Source organism: Neofelis nebulosa, chromosome 1, assembly GCF_028018385.1.
Source record: "Neofelis nebulosa isolate mNeoNeb1 chromosome 1, mNeoNeb1.pri, whole genome shotgun sequence".
Taxonomy (NCBI): Eukaryota; Metazoa; Chordata; class Mammalia; order Carnivora; family Felidae; genus Neofelis; species Neofelis nebulosa.
Genome location: NC_080782.1, coordinates 53,586,390 through 53,603,625, shown reverse-complemented (window position 1 = coordinate 53,603,625; position 17,236 = coordinate 53,586,390). Strand labels below are relative to the sequence as shown.

Here is a 17,236-nt window from a genome sequence, read left to right as displayed (position 1 = left end):
CAGAGAAAGCCCAGTTTTTATCATTTATGTACTAACAAACTTAGATCCTGTATCAGGAAATAAGGTTAAAAGCTTTAGGTGATAATGAATTCATATCATGTACAGTGCCTTAATGGAATAATAATGTCAATTAGTGTCTTTTCTAGATAGTGTATTATTACTTTTTTCAAGAGACTGATAACCTAATGCACAAACTACAAAAAGAGACTCCCACAGAATCCATACTTCCATGTGTTCCCTAACGGTATTCTTTCCATTCTTTCCAGTATCCTCAGGTACACAATCACCAGTGGTGTCAAAGTAGATCAAATTGCTGGTTACCATTTCGGTGATATCACTATCAATGAAAAAGTCCTGATTAATTCAGTCAAGAGTACAATCTCGAGTCAATATAAAAGAAACTTCCATCTCATCTGGAAAAACTTAATATGATCATGTTGTGTAAGCATTCCAGAAAAAAATAATCTAGTAATCCATTTTTAAAGTTATTATTCCATAAGATATTTAATTCTGTCATACAAATAGTAGATTGCTGAGTAATAGTATGTATGTTTAACCTTATACAAAATTGCCCAATTATTCCCACTAGCAATGTATTAGAGTTTCAGGTGCTCCACATCCTTACCAACCCTTAGTCTTGCCAGTATTTTTTTTATTCTACCCATTCTGATAAGTGTATACTGGTATCGTAATGTACATTTACATTTAATGGCTATGACAGTTGAACCTCTTTTTGTGTGTGCTTACTGACATCTCGATAACTTAGATGAATCTCAAAAGCACTTTATGGAGTCAACTAGATGATGCCACTTATATAATATTCTCCAAAAGAAAACAACTACACTAATGAATAAAAGACCAGTTTTTGCCAAGATTTAAGGGAGGGAGAATGGTTTGACTACAAAGGGTGGTAGGAGGGAGTTATTTTGGGAAGGGGAGTAATAGAACAATTCAGTATCCTGACACTGAATTACAAGAATTTATGTTTGTATTAAAATTCATAAAACTCCCTACCAAAAAAGGTCAGTTATGCTTGATGTTAACCTAAAAATGAAACAAAGAGCTATTATGCTGTAAACTTAAATCACTGAACATTTGAAAATATTCTTTGATATGAGATATTTGTGAAATTTCCAGACACTAAAGTATGAGGTAATTGAGTCTAAACATTTAAAAATCTTCTGGGGAAAAAGGAATTTTATTAATGAAATGGTAATGTGATTTCCTTTTAAATTGGTACAATGATATTTGGATTTCTTTCAGCTTTTTAGATGGAATATTACTTTTCATGGCTTTGTTCACAGATTACATTCAGCAACATATTTTATGGATAAGAAATAAGTATACTTTTGTTAATGCTCTTGGAGAATCCCTTAAAATCTAAAATTCAGTCATCCAAATAACTGCTTTTAAGTCATATTGATTAATTTGGAAATAAGAGACTATCGTTGCTACTTCCTAGATACAGAATATTCATCTTTATAAAATATATTTGTTTAAACACATTATTTAAATATAGTGCAATCAGTTCATAACAATGCCACAAAATAATTACTACACTTCAAATAATTGACATAATAGCAGAATTAATAACTAACTCTTGATCCCACTAAGATTCTGTAGCAAACTGTAGAACGCTACTATATATAACGCTAAGGAAGGTTAAAGTCAAAAATTTCATTAATTGCAGGCAATTGAGAATTGGTAGGTAAATTGCAACTCTTACCATTCCCCAAATCATAGAGGCACACTTCTTCCTTAAGAAAAAAAAATGATGGTGTTATTATATGAGGCATTTCCCCTGACACAAACCCCTTATCTGGAATATAATTCAACTTTTTCACTAAAGCTACAACTCCATGTAATAGGAAGTAGATTTCTGCCTCCTAAATCCTACGTCCTGACTTTTTCATTCTTAGTTACTATCCTCCAGCCATCTGGGACTTTTTTTAGTTCCTAAATCACACCAAGTTCTTACTCCATTCAGGACCCTTGCACATGCAGTGACCTATGATAAGAACCATCTTCACTTCAATCTTTTCATGGATAATTTTTGTAATACTCATATAAACTCAATTTCTTATCCATTAGTCAGAATGGCCTTTCCTGACCATTCTACCTAAAGTAATTCTTTTCTTTTCTCCATCATATCAAATTTTTATTTCTTCAACACTCACCTCTCTTTGAAGTTTGTTTGTGTACTGTTTTTCCCTAGACTGTAAGGTCTATAAGAATTAAGAAGGTATCTATTTTTCTCATGGTTTTATCTCCATCCCCTAGTATAGTGCCAAACAAGTATTGGGAATGCAACAAATATTTATTTATGGCAGGAAAGTAGGAGACAAGAAGGAGGAAATTGGTCTGCTTTGCATTTGTTAAATTCACGTTTCACATAGCAATTTAAAGCTCAACAAGAGTCTAATGACATCCCATGTTAGCCTATTTCAAGGAGAAAATGGACAGAATCACATGGACCTATGGGTTGAAAAAAATGATTGAGCATGAAATGTTTACCTGGTTATACACAATTTCCTTAAATCAGAGGCAGTAAGTGAAACAAATAAATATAAAATAGAATATTTTCTATAAGTAAATTTATAAAAGTATAATTATAATATATAATAAATAGTATAGTGTTTTGCTTTTAAAAGCATGTCTTTATTCTAGAAAATAACTTCCACAAGAGCAAGGACTGGTTTGTCTCATTCAATGCTTTTCAGCATCCGGCATAGTGCCAGGAAAAAAGTGGCTATGGATTAAACAAAAAGTGATTCACAAAATAAACAGGAATTAAGAAGGGCACTATTCAGATCACCTAAATCAGAGTATGTAACCACTAATTCCAAACTTCTGCTTTATGTGCATTTTTCTGATAAATTTCATTTATACCTAAACATCTACTAAGATTCTGCTTAGGAGATTACTTGGAATCTGAGGTCCAAATAATAAAATTAGTGAGAAAATATCTCTCTCCCTATTATGATTCTCTACAGAGTCTACTTTCATACTTATTCATCAGAGAAATTGAGCTGTATATGGGAATGGTAGCATATCTACAAAAAGGAGCTCTTATCATGGACCTCAGAAACTCTGTAAATGGCCTGTTGACCACAAGGGTATTTGAAAAGTTACATGTTTCAAGGAGTACTTAATGGCCAACAGGGCCATTATGTTGTCCATTGAGTTCATTTTATTTGTTGTTTATTGTATTATATAAATATTTGGGGGAGGTGACATGTGGTGTGACTAAGAAGTTTTCTTTTTCCATTTAGGTAAGGTATCACTACCGGATATTTTTCACCCTTTTAACTATAAGAATTAGTTTAGTTAAGTATCTTTTACTATGATCTCTCCTTTTTAACCATGAAATAGAAGAGATTTATATTAAAAATATTCTTCAATCCTAAAACATCTCAATGATGGAAATTCTGAATTATAGAATTTCAAAATCTTCAAAAGAAAATTGAGAGGGAAGAGCTCTGAAAGTAGTATGTGTAAAGGAGATAGGAAAATTAAACTAGCATTTGAAAGAAAACAGTAAAATATAGTGGGAGAGTCAAGTTGCATCTGATGAAAAATCAGAAGCTGACACTCGAGAGGTTTTCAGGGATCAGATCATGAAAGACCATATTGAGTATTCACATGCCCAGTTTGCCTGGGAAAGTTCCAGCTGGCACCTGTGATCCTGACAGAATTATTAATAATTATACCCTTTCACTATAAAAATGTCTCCATTTTGTATAACAAATATATGGTATATTACCTGCAAGTCTACGTAAGACAACTGGATCTTATGGTATTAGGGGAGTTACTGCAAATAGTTAATGTGGCAATATAACAACCATATTTGTATTTCAAGAAGTCATTCTGGGGGGCCCTGGGTGGCTCAATCGCTTAAGCCTCTGACTTTGGCTCAGGTCATGATCTCATTCATGGTTTGTGAGTTTGAGCCCCACGTCAGGCTCTGCGCTGACATCTCAGGGCCTGGAGCCTGATTCGGATTCTCTCTCTCTCTCTTTCCCTCTCTCTCTCTCTGCCACTCCCCACCCCCTTGTGCTCTGTCTCTCTCTCAAAAATAAATAAAATGTAAAAAATTAAAAAAAAATAAGTTATCCTGAAGTAAAACTATTTTTATTTGCAGATAACAATATTGCATATAAAAAATCATAAGGGACCTATAAGAACTACTGGAATAACTTTTAGAACAAATACCAGAGGATATAAAAGTAATATACAAAATATATTGCTTTTCTATATAATAATAATAAACAGAAAATAATTTAAAAACATAACTTAAAATGAGACAAAATACTTAATAAACTTAAGGAGAATGTGCAGTGTCTACACTGAAATATATAATTAGTGAGAAGAACTTAAGAAAACCTAAACATAAAGAAAGATAAACCATGCCCATGGATTGTAGGACTTAACATTGTCAAAATGTCAATAATTTTTAACTTGATCTATACATTCAGTACCACTTCAAAAGAGACACAGCAGGACATTTTTGTTTTGTTTGTTTTTGTATAAGTTGACAAATTTACTAAAAATATGTGAGGATATAAAAGATGTAAAATAGACAAATCAGATCTTGCAAAAGAAAAATACATAAGGATCTATTTCATATTCAGTGCCTTATTTCAAGATTTATTACAAGGCTACAATGACCAAAGTTATATGGTACTGACTTAAGAATAGTCAAGTAGACCAATGGAATAGAAAACAGATTTCAGAAACAGACCTCAACATACATGTTAATAACATTTTGACAAAGTTCAAAGGAATGTCAATAGGAAAAGGAAAATCTTCCCAGAAAATAGGGCTAAGACCATTGGATAAATGTATAGGGGAAATGAATCTCATCCTCTAACATATTAAATGAAAATAATAAAAAATTGAGATGGATCAAAGAGAAATCTATAATTACAAAGCCTCTAGAAAAAATATGAAAATATTTTTGCAAACTTGGGGGAGGCAAATATCTTAGATAGGATAGAAAACCACTAACCAGAATAGAAACAATGATGAATTATACTTTAAAATTGAACATTTTGTTCATCTAATCAATAAATAATAAGCCCATAGACTGGAAAAATATTTTCACTACTTATATCTGACAAAGGACTTTTATTTATAATTCATAAGGTACTCCTACAAATCAATAATAAAATATATCAAAACAAACAAAAAAACCTGAATAGGTACAACTTTACTCCCACTATAATGGTTAAAACCCCAAAGGCTTTAGTTACCAGCTTCTGACATGTCCCCAGTGATCCTTATCTTCCTGGTATTCACACATTCACACTTTTACCTAAACCTTTCCCACTGTGTATCAGGATTGTTCTCTGTTACTAACACCACATGGCAATAGTATTGGTACATAATTATAAGATTTTATTACAAAATTCTATGGCTTCTATCTTGAGTTCTCTCTTGCACGCATGAGCGTGCATTCTCTCTTTCTCTCTTCTTTCTTTTCACTCCACTTCTCCATCACCATGGAAAGGCCACCAGTCAAGGAAATGGAGCTTCCTATCAATATAGGAGTGAACTTGGGAATGGATTGTCCAGAACCTGCAGATATCTGGAACCCTGTTCAAGAACTTTATTGCAACCTCATGAGAGATCGTGAACCAGAATCATCCAACTAAGTCACCCCTGGATTTCTGATCCTCAGAAACCTTGTAAGATATGCTTTGGATACCTGCTTATATAGAAATAGGTGACTAAAACAAAGGCAGACAATACCTAAAGTTGTAAGGGCTTGCAGCAACTTGAACTGTCACACATTAGAAAATTGTTCCAATAATTTCTTATAATATACAAATAAATCAATTCTGTGTCCCATCAATCCCCCCAAGAGAAACGGAAACAGGTCCAAAGAAACACTTGTACAGTAATGTCCTTGCCAGCTTTGTCCAAACTGCTTCAAATTGGATACATCAAGAAAAGACACAGTAAACATGCTGTAATTCATACCATGGATTCTTAACAATAAAAAGGAACTCATAATATCTGCAACATTATTATGTCTCAAAAAACATTATGTTTAGCAAAAGCAGCTAGGTACAACCTGTTGATTTCATCACTATCAAGTTCTAGAACAGGAAAAAAAAAGTCTATGGTGAGAAAAGCCACAAGAGAGACTACAAGAAGGGAGGAAAGGGAGAGTAGACAGGTAGCTAGTTGGAAAGGAGCACAAGAAAATCTACAGGTGTGATGGAAAGTAATATATATTAAAAACCTGTGTGTGTGTGTGTGTGTGTGTGTGTGTGTGTGTGTGTAGGAGGGATGGTTATAATAGTGGATACATTTGAAAAAAATTCTGAATATTTTACTACATCCCAATTGTCTTTATTTAAATAATATATTTGATACAAGGAAAGTCTCTTTGCTGGGTGGTAAATTACTAAGATAGCAAAACTGGAATCAGAACGATACTTTGGGTGACAGATATAGTACCCTACACAACAGATAATGTTGAGTTTAATTCTATGATCATACCTATTAGGCACAAAGAAAAACATGAGTTAGTCATGACACTTAATAGCAAAATATCAGCTTGGATTGTCTCCTTCCTCCTTATTCTCCAGGGTTTGCTGGACAACAACATGGGTTTGCTCTGAAAAATGGGTTGAGTAATTTTGCTCAGAAACTAAAAGACAGTGGTGTCACACTATCTCTGGAAAAAGATGTTCCTTTGCATATCATTAAGGAAGCTATCTTCAAGAAGTTTCATATGTTAGCATATATTTTCTTATTATATTGGCATCTAATTGACATCTGTTAGAAATATTAAGTTTATAATAATGATCTAAAATCAATGATTAGCATAGGCATTCTACAAACTCGGGGACCTCTCCCCTATTTTCTTTTCCTATACAAGTTAAGGTAGGAGACTAAAGAACTAGAGAATTTTTATTAAGAAACTCTCTTCTGCACTCTCCTAAAATTTGGAGTTTAACAGAGGTGGAGAAGACACTTCTGCTTCTAGGAATATCCCCAGGAAATAGACCCTATAGAAGTAACAAAAACAATAACAAAAATGACAACATACAAGGGATGATTAACATGTGTGAAGCCCTTTACACGTATCATATCAATTACTACACAAAATAATCTTATGTAAAATTATTGTCTTCCTTTTTTTATTTGAAGACACTAAGACTACATGAAGGTGGCTGAGAGCCATCAAGTGATGGTAGGGATAGTAATTGGAATTCTGGTTAAGTGTGGCTCCATAGCTTATGTTCTTTAAGGACTACATTACACTACAGGACCTATTTGCTTTTTTGTTTTTACTGGCAGCTGCATATGCTGAATTTAGAGTGAGATACTGTTAGGAAAATAAAAAGGCTTTTCTTTCTTCCTTTTATAAAAAAAGACAAATTTCAGGGAAAAGAAAATGAATTTTTAATTATTTAATTGAAAAAGAATTATTAAAGATCTATTAGGGGCAAAGCCTTTCTCTAAAAGCCTGGGTTATATCAGTAGACAAATCAGCAACCTTGCTTTCATTAATCCTGGCTTCTAGCTAAGGGAGGCAGAAAATGAAAAGTAAAAAATAATAAACCTGTAAGCAACATATAATAAAATTATCTGCTTAATTACTTAAGGCTTGAAGTATAAGGAAGGATCAAACATAGATGAGGATAAGTGGAATTTTGAGTACAAGGTTGAGGGTTGTTTGCAACATTACATTGAATAATCAGTGTAGGCCTCATTGGGAAAGTAATATTTGAGAAAAGACTTGAAGTAGGTGAACTAGCCAGTGGATACTTGGAAGAAATATTGCAAAGGTAACAGAAGTTTTTAGTTAAAAAAATTTTTTTAATGTTTATTTTTGAGAGAGAGAGAGAGAGAGAGAGAGAGAGAGAATAGGCGGGGGAGGGGGAGGGGCAGAAAGAGAGGGAGACACAGAATCTGAAGCAGACTCCAGGCTCTGAGCTGTCAGCAAAGAGTCTGACTCAGGGCTCAAACCCATGAACTGTGAGATAGTGACCTGATCTCAAGTCAGACCAGACACTTAATGACTGAAACACCCAGGCGCCCTGGGAACAGAATATTAAATATACTTTCCCTGTTGTCACGACCAATGTCGAGAACAGAGAAAAAATGGCAAGAAGTGTTAGGATCTCATTTAATACAAATCTGTTAGGCACCAAAAAGAGGCAGACCTTGCTAGAGAAGGCTAAAACAGGTCATGGATTCCTTTTCCTTTTCCCAGTTTGGAGCCACATAACAGATGTGTAAGGAATCAATGACAGAGGTGTTCTTACAGAAGAAGGTTATTGGCCTATGAGTAGAAAGAGCTGTGCAATTTCATATCCCCTCCTCCCATGGAGGTACTTGTTCCACTTCTATCTCAAGACAATTAAAAAAGAAGTCACAAAATCCACTCATAGATGTCCACTGTGAGAGAAAACTAAGGAGGGCAATTGCTATCCCTACCCCAAACAGAAAATTGCATACCTGCTTTAGTGCTCTCTGAAACAGAGTGGATAGAGAACTCTTAGGTAAATTTGGCCTTTATTCTCTATAATCTGAAGAGTCTAAATGACTAGCCTGATTCTTTCCTGAAGAAGTCTAAAGGTAATAGGCTTGTTTGAATGACCCAATAGTGAAAAGAGTTAGAAAGATCTTCACTTCCAGAATCTGACAGGGAGTTTGCTAAGTCTATCAGTTCATATTTTCTTCCTCCCTCACTCCTTCCCTCCTTCCTTCTTCCCTCTCTCTCTCCCTCCCTCTCCTCTCTGCCCTTCCCATGAATGCCAAAACAAATGAATGCCAAAACAAAACAAAATCATCTTGGAATTGTCTTTAAAAACTGTCTATCTGGTGAGATGATGCTAGCAGGGAATCAGGGTGGATATATTTTGGAGTGGAGCTGAAGGGGTGTCATCCAACATCAGCCATCATATAGTATAACTCATGTCAGGGAATAATGTGATGCTATAGGTCCCCAAAAGTGGGGAGGAGAAAGAGGGTATCTTCATAGAACCCATCCAATCTCCCCATGAAAGAATAATTCAATATTTAGGTATCTGTCACCCAGATAATACTAATTAAGATCTTTCTCCTCCTTTAATTATCTTCTATCTTTCCACTCCAATCTCAAAAAATAGTCAAAAACAGCATAACAAGAGCATAACAAGCATAACAGCATAACAAGCATAACAAAAACAGCATAACAAAAAATAGTCAAAAACAAGCATAACAAGCCAAATCCTAGGTCAAGCCTGATCAAAAGAATAGAAGAAAAAACAAAACAAAACTCACTGGGAGGTTGAAAGATCAATTTAGATGAGAGTTTAATACCTAAAAACAAGATTATTCTAAAGTCTAAAATAAAGAGAAAACTTTTAGGATTTGTCTTAGATATTGTCCAGGTGTGAGGAAAAGAGATTCAACAGATGAGGTTTGAAGAGAAACAATTTCTAGGCTGTACATAGCAAGTTCAATAAATCTGTTATTGGGAGGTTCAGGCAAATTTTAAGTATCATCTCCTAAGAGAAGACATGAAATTAAAGATCTACAAAAATCCTTAGGAAAAAAATAATGAAAGACGAAATCGAGGCAACTAAACTAAATATTCAAGCAGAAATAATATTACTACTTCAATATCTGGGTATCTATGTTCAATATGTTAATATTTAAGGTTGACATTTTAATCACCTCAATCATACAAGCAACTGCTTAATTAACTTTGGCATATGATAGCTTAATATCAAAGTGCTTAAGCTTTAATTTCCAGAGGAGTATGAACTTACACCTAGAAACTGGGGCTTTATTTTTTTTCTGAGAATTTTTGCATGCACATTCTTTTCTCTGGTCTCATGAGTTTGATAAGGAAAATAATATTTTCTTTGTGAAAGCTGTAGGAAATGAGATATGGAGAAGTTAAGGGACTAGTCTGAGTCTTCTTGAATATTAGTTGTACAGCAGGATTAAAACTCCTCTAATCACATTCTTAGGGCAATAATCCAAACTACACAAGTATAGCCACCCTTTTGCTTTCTAATGGTAAGAAAAGACTTGGATTGTTTTGAGATATGAAAGGCCTCTCTAGTTGACTTTACTGGGAGGGTTGTTTGCTATTCATTTCTCCCATATTCTGGAGAATAAATATCCTTTAAAAGAAAATAAAAAACCCTTCTTTAAGTTACACATTAGTGGCTTGGAGTAAAAATAAAATTTAACTCCAAATCATATTAATCCCTATAGTATTGTGATAAGATTGCAAAATATGGTAATAATTCTATATCATTAAAAAATCATTGTATAACTCTATAGATAAAATGCCATGTAAATGCTAAATAAGTAGCACTGGCATTACACTCTCCACCCATTAATAAGGAAAACTATATGAATAGCAAATAAAATAATAGTGGGGAAAACAAGAATACTTTTAAGCAAAGATCCTTTGTAATCATTGAAACCCTGCCATGAACACAAGTTTGGTTGTAGAACCAAAGTCTATGTAGTAAGACCAATATGTACTTGTTCCCCTTCAATTACAAGTATGTGTCATTCCAGGGGCACCTGGGTGGCTCAGTTGGTTGAGTGTCTGACTCCGGCTCAGGTCATGATCTGGCTGTTCATGAGTTCGAGCCCCACATCCGGCTCTGCGCTGACAGCTCAGAGCCTGGAGCCTGCTTCCGATTCTGTGTCTCCCTCTCTCTCTGCCCCTCCCCACTTGTGCTCTGTCTCTCTCTGTCTCTCAAAAATAAACAAATGTTAAAAAAAAAAAACATTTAAAAAAACAAGTATGTGTCATTCCAGCAAAGTCTACTTGTATTTCAACAATGAAAAGCCCGTTTTGGAATGGCTAGGAAACTGTGGCAGTGACAAGGAGCCAGAGCCCTACTAACATATTTACAACAAAGATAAAGTCTCCAAAGTTAACATTATTTCCCTTCAATTTGAAAAATTCTTTTTTTTTTAAGTTTGTTTATTTTCAGGGGCACCTGGGTGGCTCAGTCAGTTGGGCGTCCGACTTCAGCTCAGGTCATGATCTCACAGTTCGTGAGTTCAAGCCCCAAGTCGGGCTCTGTGCTGACAGCTTAGAGCCTGGAGCCTGCTTAAAATTCTATGTCTCCCTCTCTCTCTGCTCCTCCCCCACTCATGCTCTGTCTCTCTCTCTCCTTCAAAAATAAGTAAAAACATTAAAAAATTTTAAGTCTATATATTTTCAGAGAGACAGAGACAGTGCAAGTGGGGAGGAGCAGAGGGACTGAGAGCGAGAGACAGAGAGAGAGAGAGAATTCCAAACAGGCTCCATGCTACCAGCACTGAGACCAATGTGGGGCTTGAACTCATGAACTGTGAGATCATGACCTGAGCTGAAATCAAAAGTCGGATGTTTAACCAACTGAGCCACCCAGGCACTCCCAACTTGAAAATTTTTTGACATGGAAGCAAATTTCAAGTGTATAGAACAGAGACCTGTATCATTAAGTATTCTGTAGTTCAAATATTTTGAGGAGATTATTCTAAATGAAGTCTAAGATATCAGACAGACATTTATGTAACTATTTAAATTAAAAGCCAATTCTTAAATTCTTGCCTATAAGTCAAATATTTTGTGTAGATGGTGATGGGCAGCTGGATTTTGAGAAATACTGGGTGATCATATTTTTCTTTTTTCTTTTTTTTCCAGGTACATGTTTGCTCCAGGGTAGACTGTTTGAAATTTTACACCTACAACTAAGCAATTAACTATGCTGAGGAAATTATTTTTCTTCTAAATAAAACCAAGTGGAGGATTTAGAAATATAGGAAAGAATAAGGTTGTAGCTAGAGATGAATTCTGTTAACAAACAGGGTTATAGTGAAGAATCACAAGATCCTCTCTAAAAGCAGGATCATAGCCTGTTAAAGTTAAAACTATGAAAAAATTGGTTATGGGTCAAAATCTTTAGCAGCTCACCGTAAGAGTCACCTGAAGCATTTCTGTTCAGGGAACAGCTAAGAACAGAAAATATTTACAAGTCTTGAACTCAGTTTTCTTCTTTTATAATTCAGTGTGGGGCACCTGAGTGGCTCAGTCAGTTAATCATCCAACTCTTGGTTTCAACTATGATCTCAAGGTCCGTATAGGTTCAAGCCCCAAGTCAGGCTCTGTGCTGACAGCCTAGAGCCTGCTTGGGATTCTCTCCCTCCTTCTTTCTCTCTCTCTCTCTGTCTGTCCCTCCTCTGTTCATGTTCTATCTCTTTCAAAATAAACTCAAAAAAATAAAAAAATAATAAATGAAATAAAATTCAGTGCTCAAACTTCAAGGTAAGGGGTTACATTTAATATCAAAAAGTTAATCAAATTCATGTCTATTCAATCTATGCTTGAAAAAATTATGTTATAAAAATCTTATTTTATTCTGATAGATATAAAAATATATTTGCTTTTAACACTTATTCCTATTTATTCTAAAAAGTTTCTATTACATTAAAATTTCTATTTCTTTTTTCTTGTTAGGGTATCTTTACTCTGAGGTGAAATGTAGTTACATTGAAAGAGTTTATAAAATTGTAAAATTTGTTTTAAAACCTGTATGTATGAAAAGTTGTACATGGAGTGTATGTAGTTTGTGAATATAATTACACACACATTCACACATGTATGCATATTTTATTTTTTCAGCCAATGTTTACTCACACATGAGTTGGGTTTACTAAAATTATTTCTAGGTATTCCTTATCCTTTGTGGTTTATATAATATGCCCAATGTTACAAATGAAAAATTCTGTATATGAATTGACTCATTATGCTCAGTTGAGTAATAAAATAGCATTAATCAAAGCACTTGTAAATATTAAATATGGTGATAAATAAACTTCTAGAAATCAGCAAAGTAAATACCACTTTTTTTCAATGTGGGTCTAGGGTACTTATTGAAAGTGAATATTCCTGAGATCCATCCCAGAAATAAAGATTGAGAATCTTTCAGTGTAGGGTTCAGGAATCTCCATTTTGGTAAGTTTTTTAGGTGATTCTTATGACAGCACTATAAACAAGATACAGGACAGTTTACATAACTCTGAGTTTCAGAAACTAATATTTCCCACACGAGAAGAGATATTAAGTGCTAACATCCTCATCCCAATGCTTTATATCCTCTTTGTTTTCCTTTGGTATAAACACAACGTAACAAATTTAGTCAATTTAATAAGGGGTAAAAACTTACTCTTTGCACGTATATAAATGAAAAAGTCAATTAAATATTTGTTTCTTAAAGTTCCTTCAACTTTCTAGGTGGTTCTACTGCCACTATTTACCCCCCAAACGTCTTTTAAATTGGCTCCTAAGATCCTACATTTTCCCAGATGCTTTTTTGTCCTCCTTTAGAATCAGCTTTAGACATCAAAGCTTCTATTTCCATCCGGCCCTATTCAGCCACTCAAATGGCTTTTTTTTTTTTTTTATGAGATTGCAGCAAACTAAAACTCTGATCACATTCTCTGCACTAAACTGCAATGACTCCATTCCCTCTCATTACTGAGAAAATATGCAAATCCTCCTATTGGAGAGTTTACATTACACATTATTTACATTATTTAGAGCTATCTAAAAAGCTCATCTACTAAGCAAAGAATTGAAAATTAAAATGTATCACTAAAGTTTTACTTTTTATATAATATTGTAAAAGTCAGAGCTGTGGCAACAAAAAGGCATGTTAAATATGATACTATTATGAAAAATAATAAAAGTATATATTTTTCATTAAAATAAGGCTATTGGAGATAAATAAGAATATCTTCATTGATTTAGTTATAAAATTGTTTACTAAGATAGACATGAAGAGGAAGGAAAGACATATTTCCCTATGTCCTGTCTAGATTTCAATCCACAGGTTTCATAAATGGTAACAATATGAGAATGATATTCTATCCATAAGCAACTATCAACTCTTTAATTCCTGAGACAAATTAAGAGCTACACAAAACACTGAACAGAAATATATATGCATAATTTTTAAATAGAAAAAATGATTTTCCAGGATTCCACTCAAATGTATTGCATAGAACAATTTCCAGTGAAAGGTAGTATACACTTCTGAGAAAGCTACCTAATCTTATACTCTTAATGAAAACACATTCTATTTTTATAGTAAAGAACAAAGGTATGAAAAGTGCTGAAAGAATTAAGCAGAACCTGTCTCTGCTTAAAAACTCCAAAAAAAAAAAAAGGCTTTCACTCCTTGTTTTCCCTGTGTCTCTTCTTTATCAGAAATCTTTATCTGCCAATACCTACCCTAGAGAATGGAGGACCAGAGAAGTTAACTAGAAATTTTGATAAAATAAAATAAAAGTTTAACCCTCATGCCTTTTGTCTTCTTTTGCCACAACTACTACACAAGAGTATCAACTCCCACAAAAACCTTAGGGCAATGACTTGATTTCTTCTATAGCCAGTTTTTTTCTCTTCTTTTTGTGGGGTGCTAGGTGGAGGAAGATAAGAGTAATTCTTCCAGAGCTTTACTTCAAAATGACAGTATAGAGGAAAGTAAGAAATGTAAGTAGTGGACTTCTAACTTGACTTTGGCCCTGGCTAGAAATCCTGAGGGTATGTGTACGTGAGGTCCAGGGGCTATTCAGGTGTGTAGATAAATGATGATCTATAGGTGGAAGAATATTCTCCTGATACTTTTGGTGCAATGAAGTTCAGGAAAATTTGGGTGCAAAGCACTTCAGAGCATATAATTGCTCAGCGTTTTTAGGAATTCATCTTCCCCTTACCCATTTTCCATTTAGTGCAGCAAGGCTTTAAGGTATCAATGCATAACTTCACAATTTTGGCTTAACATTTACTTCGTTCAGCTTATTTTTCAACACTGCAGCAAGACCACCTCTTTTCTAGCCATATATCCTCTATAAATTCATCAACTACATTATCCACCCCATGCCCCAGTCCTCCTCCCACCTCCTGGAGGGTGTAGAGAAATCAGAATAGCCCCCCCCCCCCACCACCCCCAGAGGTTTTTAGTGCTCTCTGGCTCCCTTGGCCTTCTGTCTGCACTATAGGGATGTCCTGTATAGAATTAGAGATGTCCTATGGGATTAGATAAAAATCTCCTTTTGGCCCTAACTGGGACTGCTGTCCCTGGTGCTGAACCATGTCTGCCCATCAGGGAATCTGCTGCTAGGTCAATGGGGCTGAATAGAAAATCTGGCTAACTGATCTTAAGAATGTCCAGGTGCAGGAGCAAGCAATACTTTGGTGTACAGGAACAGAACCCCTCCCTGCCACATACATACATCTCCTGGGTGTGATCCAGGATCCCATTTGCAGTTTTCTGCTCTAGACCCCCCACCCAAAATGCCTCCAACATGGCCTCAATTGCCGGCATGTATCAGTTCAGCCCACCTCCATATCAGATTGCAGTATTATCAAAATGCTACTCCCCAAATACAAAGTCTTCATGACGTTAGCTTTTCTACTCTAAAACAAAACAAATAAAATCAAAAAAATTAAGAAATAAATGAAAGTGACCTTCCTCTTTTCTCCCTCTCTTTTCTGCCCCCCTATTTTCATATTCCCCTCATTTATAACCCTATATCCCAGAACAGTGTTTAAAATCTGGGTGGTCTCCCGATTTCCACATCCCTCCCCCTCCCCCACGTCTCCGGAACAAAACAACGCTGAAAACAGCACATCTTACCCGGGGTAGAGCGATAGCAGGAGCAGAATCCACACCGTCATTTTCTGTGAAAATACAGGAGTCGAGTAGTCTGAGCTTCCTGTGCTCCATATATTTGTCGGACTCATCGCTTTTTTTCCTCCTCTGCCTCTAGCCTCTTGGGTGCAAAAGGATCCCTCCCCTTTGTATTATTATTATGCTTATGATCTGATGGTGGCTCCCCCCACCTGCCTCTAGTAGGTCCCTTCACTGAGATGCTGTGTTGCCATCAGCTCTGGGAATTAATATTCAGGGGGCAGAAATAAGATCAACACAAACGCTTGCAGATACCATCAAAGCGTCAGCTCCGGGAGCGGCTTCCAAGACTAGGGGAATAATGTATTTGAGGCAGGGGGAGGGTACAGGGAGAGACGCACACCGAGACAAATAAGGGAGAGAGATGCGCGCACACTCTACACATACTCCTGCCCCTGACACTTACACATACTCCCCCGGTCCATCGTTTTAGGATTAATTGTTTGCTGTTTTGATTTTTTTCTTTTAGTGAGGGCAGGCAGGGCTAAGGCTGTGTGTGTGTGTGTGTGTGTGTGTGTGTGTGTGTGTGTGTTTAAAAGAAATTTAAAAAAAAATCAAAGAGTCTCTGCGCAATTAACTATCACGCAGATTAACTATGAGGTCAAAGTGGAAGTGATGCACGCTGCTGCAGCACGAATTAACACATGCGTGGTGTCTTCCCAGCGCTTTTAAACTCCTTACTGCACACACAAGCATGCAAAGACTGACTTTCATGGGAACGAGAGATGCTTTAGCAAGCCCCTAAACTATATCACCAGTGACAGAAGGTTTGTCTCATCAGATCTGCCAAGAATCCTTATTAAAATCGTGAAGTCTTAGAAGTCACGGTTACACTGTAGGAGGAGGAGGGGCAGAAGTGGGGGATGGGGGAGGAATGACCGTTTCTCTCTAAATCTCCCTGTAGGGAAACAGATTTGGTGAATTTTCCATTTGAATGAAGGGAGAAAACATTGATAGAATTAAAAGACAAGAAAAAATTCTACGCTCCCCAGGATTCACTCCTCCCTTTTTTGTTCCCCTTCCCCAGTGAAAATGTAAAGACACAAACACTTGAAGGATGAAAATAATTACACTGAGATAGTTGTTTAAGTAAAGAATATAGACCACAAAATAGTGGCTGCTTTTTGAAGAGAGTTGGCCAAAGGGGAAAGGTCAAGAGGACATTTAATAATATAAGGAGATTTATATTCACTGTGTGGGAATTGCCTTTTTTGTTGTTGTTGTTGTTCTGCTTGGTGACAATCCTGAAAATTTCTGGGGTGGATGAGTCGTGTTAGCATGCTTCCTTCTTGCTTAGAATGTTACCATGGATACTGATACATGGGAGATATCCCTCTGTGCCATCCTAGTTCATCTGCCACAGAGGAAACCCCATTACTCATCATAAAAAGAAAGTGAAAACTGTTCCAAGTTTCCAGTAGAGTCCAGACCACAGCAAAGATGTTTATGAACAGATACAGGTGAAGAGGACTAATAAGATGCCTTGTTGCCATATAGCAGGGAGTCATTTCAAAACCAGTGGC

The 17,236-nt window shown here is 35.6% G+C and overlaps 1 protein-coding gene across 2 annotated transcripts in view; it reads right to left on the bottom strand.

The window, feature by feature from the left end:
• GABRG2 (gamma-aminobutyric acid type A receptor subunit gamma2) overlaps positions 1-16,252 on the bottom strand; it is a 116,575-nt gene extending 100,323 nt beyond the window's left edge. The window contains exon 1 of one of the 2 annotated variants that reach the window (XM_058722536.1): positions 15,660-16,252. In XM_058722536.1, the coding sequence (XP_058578519.1) occupies positions 15,660-15,766 (107 nt within the window). In that variant the 5' untranslated portion in view covers positions 15,767-16,252. The remainder of the gene's footprint in view (positions 1-15,659) is intronic. The other variant, XM_058722544.1, reaches the window with a different exon arrangement.
• Positions 16,253-17,236: the final 984 nt, after the last annotated feature.